Below are 6,353 nucleotides of genomic sequence, written 5' to 3' on the forward strand. Positions count from 1 at the left end.
TTCCAAGACTCATTTAAGGAGTAAAAAAGTGAGTAGGAAAAAAGCACAGGGACTGAGTTAAAAAACAAGTCAGTGCTTCAGGAGCGTTGCCAGCACAGCGCAACAACACTGGGCTCTCTCTTTTCCCAAGAAGCTATATTTATAAGATTTGAATATTTTCTGTATATTTCTATTTTTCTTTTTCCTCCCTCTTGTTTGTTTGTTTTGTTCTTGTTTCCCCCCCCTCCCTCCCCACCCCAAAATACTCTCCTTCCTCGTGTTCAGTTGGCCAGGACGACAGGCTGGAACGACTGGCTGGGATACTGCATGGCATTCAGGTTGTAGCTGAGTCCTTCCACGAAGGGAGACTTCTCCAAAAAGAGGCTGTTGGTGCTGCCACCGAAGACCTGAGCCATGTCAAAGGTACCACCCGTGCCGGTGTTGAACTGCGACGCTGGCGGGATGCTGCTGGCCTGGCTCTCGCTGGCAACGCCATCGAAGAAGAGACTGCTGGCTCCCGGCGACCCGCCGCTGTAAACGAACTCCTTGGCGTTGGGGGAGAGCTGCGACTGCGGGGCTTGGCTCCCAGCGCTGCCGACGAAGTTCAGAGAGTGCATAGACAGGGAGAGGCCCTTGTGTTTCAGCAGGTTGGTGGTGGGAGACCTGACCATCCTCGGCTGCTGCCCAGCCCCTGCTCCACCGCCCCCTCCTCCAGCTCCTCCGGCTCCTCCGCCCTTCTTCATCTTGGTAGAGCCAAACTTTGTGGCAGCAAAGGTGGCAGTGGTGAAAGTGATGGGCTGGGCAGAGCGAGGGATGAAGGTGGGGCTAGGCGACTGGCCGAAGGAGGGGGACGGAGAATTGGACAGCGAGTTGTCGTGGCTGCCGATGGGGACAAATACCTGGGCGTCGGGGTTGAAGCTGCTCTTGATTTCTTTGTCCAGCTCCACGGCGCTGCAGCCCTCACTGTCATCCAGGTAGAGGACCTTAACAGAGCCCTTCTCGCCAATCTGGTAGGAAACCTCAAAAGGATCGATCCAGACACTCAGCTCTTCCGGCACGTTGGCGCGCACATCCTCCACGGCCAGCCCGCTCCGCTTGGCCGCCAGCTCCACCACCGGATCCACCGTCTCCCCGATATGAACACAGCGATAGCCAGACCCCTTCAGAGGCTTCTCTGGGTACCAGTGACCCTCATACTTCTTCTTCAGCAGGCGCTCTAGCTCCTCACCAAACAGGTCTGCCCGCCTCCGAGGAAGCTTGTTGTACAGGTATGAGATGATGAAGTTAAGAGCAACTTTGATCTCCAGATGCATACTCCCTTCGCAGCAAGCAAGTCAGGGCAGTGTATTAAAAGAGACAAAATGACACACGCATAGACAAGGTTTGGCTCCAAACAGACCTAGGGAAAGAGAGAAAAGGATGGGTGAAGACAAGAGAACACAACAACTTCCCACCTGTTGAGATGAACAGCCGCGCTTTTTCATTAACAACAGCGGAATGAGCAGTTTTCACAAACACTAACAAGCAGCGATGCTCTCTAGGAGAGTCACCCCAAATCTACTGGCCCTCAAAACAGAGAGATGCTGGTAGGGAGCAGTCTCCTTGCTCCTCTACAGAAGAAACCAGGCGGTAGCTACCACCCGCACACACAGGTACGTACCTTATACCCACCTCACTGCCAATACCGCTGCCGAAACCCAGCGGGCTGACCGCCTGCTCTGGCAGAGCTATTTCAGCACAGCTATGACACCTCTCTCTGCCCTGGCACCCGGCCACTGCCAGCACGGCTCACCTATCCCAGCCTCCCCAGAACAGCAGCCCATCACCTGAACAGCCTCGTGACTCACTCGGCAGCCCGTGAGGAGACCCGCTCGCGCTCAGGACGGCAGGGCCAGCCCCTCCGCTGGGAGACCGGGTGGTCGCGCCGGGTGCCATGTCCTGCTGGCACAAGCGCAGGAGGGATGAGAAGGAGCGAGGGAGGGTGCCGAGGCACCAGCTGCCAGCCTGTGTTTACTATCCCCTTGACTGGCAGACATATATCTTATTAAGCGTACCCAGTTGAGGCTCTGTCTAGCTAAAAGCCTAAAATCCCAGTTTAATTGGAAACTGGGGGGGAAAGGGGGACAGGAAATGTGCATGGGGTCACAAAACACACGCCTGCCAACAGCCTGTCCAATACAGTTCACATCCTTTATCCCTGCACAGAGGGAAGATGAGCTCTGCTAGGATCAGGTACCTACTTAAAAAAAAACAACCCTGAAACTGCTTGCCAAAGACTGAAGTAATCCTCCTTCCCGAGGAAGTCTCTGAAATGGAGAGAACCCACAAAAGCACAACGCAAAGCCACAACACTCAACTCTCCCATTATACACAGATTTGCCAACAACATTCGTCTGGGTACAAAAAAAACCCCAGGTAGGTCAGGACCACGCTCTGTCACCCATCCCAAGAAAACAAATCCCACAGATATTTTAAGAGGAAGCACACTACCAGTAGCCTCCACGCCTCTCCAGGGGGAAGCAGAATATCCAGTTTTTAATTGGCAGCTTAGTCAGAGGCCGCTCTGTCTTCAGCTGCTCACCTTGCTCAAACAGACACACCGTGTTCAACTGTCTTCCTAAAATGGGCTTCGGGGATGCTCTCTTGCAGCACTCAAGCCGATGTTTACGACTTGCACCAATTATTTGGGGGTGGGGATGAAGTACAAACATATGGTGTCAGCATTCCCCTGAAAAACCGGGAATCTAGGAGCACAACCAGGTATCCACGCTGGCCTAGGTCAGGAAGAAGAAAGAACTGACCAGACTTGTTTGCTTGGTCTAGTTTAGTGGACAAGAAGGATTAAATAAATTTTAAAGAAACCCTCAAGTATTTGAGGCTTTATTACAAGACAAAAAAAGGGGGTGTACATTCTATGCTTTTTCTGCACTAGTCCGAGTTCAGAGGCTTGGCTTCAGGACGACAGTAACCATAAGCAGATCCCACACCTCAAGTCCACCAACAAGGTGGTCAGTTCTGGAAGGAATCCCCTTCAGGACTGACTCAGCAACAAGGAAAAAAACACAGGAACAAGGGGATGGAAAAGAAGGAAAGAAGTCTTGCCTTTAAAACCTGGTTTAAGGAATTACTTTAGCATAACAACTTTTGGTAGGTCACCGAGACCTGACCAAGTTCAAATAAGAACAGACAAACACCAAAGAAATAAGCAACCAGAGTTTTTCAGAGAACAGCAAGGAGAAGCCATTTTCAGAAGGCAAGCGCCACGGCGTGGAGACAGAGCCTTTTCCAGCAAAAATAGCAAGAAGCAAACCCCTGAAAGAGCTCACCTAAATGTTAACAAGAGCTCATACGGCCCATACTACCTCAGGGGGAGACTGCACAGAGCCCTCACTCCTCTGGCTTTGAGGCACCCAAGGGAGAGGACAGCTTGGGATCCCAGCAAATTAAGCAGGAAGAGAAGAGCCAGTTAGTAAATCTTTTAATCTCATGTCTCATTCTAATCCAGAAGCAAAATCTATTAAGAAATCAGAAATTACAGATTGGTAAAGGAACAAAGGCCTAAATTTGTTACCACCCTATTTGCAACACAAATGCCTCAAGATACTTTGAGGAGCCCACATCCTCATCAATCTTCTGCAGAAGACAGTGAGGAGACAATTATAAATCATTGCCTCCTCCTTTTTCTTTAAGAAGTACTTCCCCTTCCTAAAAGGGGAATACTCTGTACCTTGAAGATGAAAAAGAAGAGTTAATTAGCCTAATAATACCAACAGCTGCCAAGATACTGCATACAGCAAATACTTGCAGAAGGCACAGAAAGTCAGAGGTACCACTGACTCTTCAGGTTGTTGACACGATAAGATGTGCTCGAGCAGGACCCCCTCAACCTTCTTCTACTGCACCAAAATGTGGTAATGTAGTAATAAAAAAAAAAGAAAAAAAAAAAACAAAACAGCTGAAGCAGCATGGCTCCAAGACAGGAAACAAGTCAATATCAATTGTAAAAGGTATTATGGACAGGACTTCCATGACGAGAGGCTTGCCCACATCGCCAGCATTTCCCAAGTGAAGGCTTACTGGGCCACGGGCAGAACACCGAGGCGCCGGCAGGGAACAAAGGGCTGTGCGGAGGGAACGCAGGGTCCCCCTCAGACCCCCCCGTTTATCAGCACACCGACGCGCTGAAGGAGAGAGGCCAAATAACCACTTGCATCAGAGAAGAGCAAACAGGGGAACGATGCCCTCTCCTCCCCGCTACGCAAACACGGCGGGTGACCTTGCGAGCACCCCTCCAAGCTCCGGAGAGAGGGCTGGCCCCCGGGGAACCGGCTGGCTGCCGCCTCACCCTCACCAGCGGCCTTTCCAGTGGCTGCCACGACGACCTGTGGTCCCACAGCAGGCCACACCCGGCCGGAACAAGGGCCCCTTTTACAGCCTCCCCCTCTCCCCGGGCGGCGGAATGGCCCCCCCCGATTCGAGGCGAGCGGCCCTGTAGGGGACGCACCCGCAGCAAGCGACCAGCCGCCAGACCCCCGCCCTCCCCGAGAGAATGGCCATTTCTGGTGACCCGACCGGACACCTTCCGTTCCTCTACCCCCTACCCCACGGCTGCGGGGCACTCTGGGAGTTGTAGTCCTCGCCCCCCTTCACCACCCCGCGACCTACTTCTCCCCGACACTACACCTCCCGTCGCCCCCCGCGGCCAGCCCGGCCCGGCGCGCCGCTCGGCGGGGCAGGGCGCAAAATTTTCCACGGCACATGCGCCCTGGCGGCCCGCCCGCCCCGGCGCTGCCCACGGCGGGGAACACGCCCCGCCGGCCCGGCGCTCGGCACCGCCGGGCAGCCGCCCGCTTCTTCCCTTCCCCTCCCTCTCGGCAGGGACGGGGAGGCGCGTCCCCACCCCACAGCCGCCTCCTTCCGCCCCACGGCTGCGGGACGGAGCCCAGGAGGCGACAAGCCCCGTGTTCGTCGTGTCCGTCCCCCTCCTCCCGGTGAGGCACGCAGGGTCGCAAACAAAGTCCCCAAAACAGCCCTTCTACGGAGGGGCGCTTCCCCCCCCCCCCCCCCAACCAAGGGCGAGCTCCTGGCCCTGCACACCCGGCGGGGCACCGCGGAGGTCCCCGAAGCCTGCAGGATCGGGGTGCTGGGGGAAGGGGGTGCAGCACCACCGCTCCCCCGCCACCTTCTCCCGAAGGAGGAAACCCCAGGCCTGACCTTCCCCCGCAGCCGCATGACCCCTTCCCTTCCCAGGGGCGGCCGTGCCCGCGAAGGGCACCTCAGCCGGGCGCCCCCATTCCCCTCCCCGCCCCCCGCGCCGGGGAAGCAGGGCCTCTCCGCCGAGAGAGGGTCCGGCGGCGCCCAGCCCAGCCCAACCCCTTTGTTGTCGCCGGCCTTCTCTCCCCCGGAGCCCGCGGGGGCTGGATCCGCCGTGCGGGAAGGGAGACACCCCAGCGACACCCCCTCTTCTCTTCCCCCCCCACCCCCACCCCCCCCCCCGCCCCGCCGGCAGCCCAGAGCGCCCGCCGCCGCCCCCGGGACAACTTGCCCTTTTCGAGGCTGAGCTGCACCCCGCCCCCGTCCCCCCCATCAGACTGGGGAGGGGGGACGGACCCGAACAAAATGGTGAACTGGGGCATTGCAAAGCGTCACCGACCCAATGACTTTCACACCCCACCCCCACACACACTTTGAAGCCCCATTAATCCCCGCCGGGGGCCGACAGCCGCACGGTCGCTCCACGAACGGTTGCATTACGTCCCCCGGGCGGGGATGGGGACGATGAGCCCCCTCAAGCCGAGCCCACAAAGGGGATGCGGTCTGGGGGGATGCGGACTGGGGGGATGCGGCCCGAGAAGGAGGGAAGGGAAAAAACCCACGGCCCCACTTACTTCGTCCTCGGCTCCAGGGCCGGCGGTCGTCGGGGGCTGGTGGGCGCTGCCGGCAGAGCCCGGGCGTTCCGTGTGGGTCTCTGCCCCGTCCCCTCCCTCTCCTTATCCCCGGCGGTGCGGTTCCTCCGCGGGGCGGGCCGAGGGCTGCGGCGCGGGCCGGAGGCTGGTGGAGAACGCCCGGAGATGGGGGTGCGGGTGCCGGTGCCTGTGTCGTCGCCGCCGCCAACGCCTCGCCCCGCCGGCCCGGAGCCGCCCGCGCCCTGGCCCCAAGTGAGCCAACTCACGGCAAACTTTCACCCTTAGCAACCCCGCGCAGGGATCCGCGCTCCCGCCCAGCGTGATGCGGCCGTGGAGGGCGGGCCGGGACTACTTCCCCCTCCCCTCGCCTACCGCACAGCCCCGCCGCCTGCAGCGCCCCGGGGACGGCGGGTGCTTTAATTCTCCGTTTTCTCCCGTTTGATGTTTTTTTTTTTTAATATATTTTTT

At 57.9% G+C, this 6,353-nt stretch overlaps 1 protein-coding gene across 1 annotated transcript; it reads right to left on the reverse strand.

Moving 5' to 3' along the window:
• Positions 1–250: 250 nt before the first annotated feature.
• Positions 251–5,911, reverse strand: TOB2 (transducer of ERBB2, 2). Its single transcript, XM_086469518.1, has 2 exons — positions 5,868–5,911; positions 251–1,378 (listed from the first exon to the last, which is right to left on the reverse strand). The coding sequence occupies exon 2, from the start codon at positions 1,290–1,292 to the stop codon at positions 261–263; it is 1,032 nt and encodes a 343-aa protein (XP_086325644.1). The 5' UTR covers positions 1,293–1,378; positions 5,868–5,911; the 3' UTR covers positions 251–260.
• Positions 5,912–6,353: the final 442 nt, after the last annotated feature.

This window comes from Leptosomus discolor, chromosome 1 (genome assembly GCF_034619465.1).
Source record: "Leptosomus discolor isolate bLepDis1 chromosome 1, bLepDis1.hap2, whole genome shotgun sequence".
NCBI classification, from domain to species: Eukaryota; Metazoa; Chordata; class Aves; order Leptosomiformes; family Leptosomidae; genus Leptosomus; species Leptosomus discolor.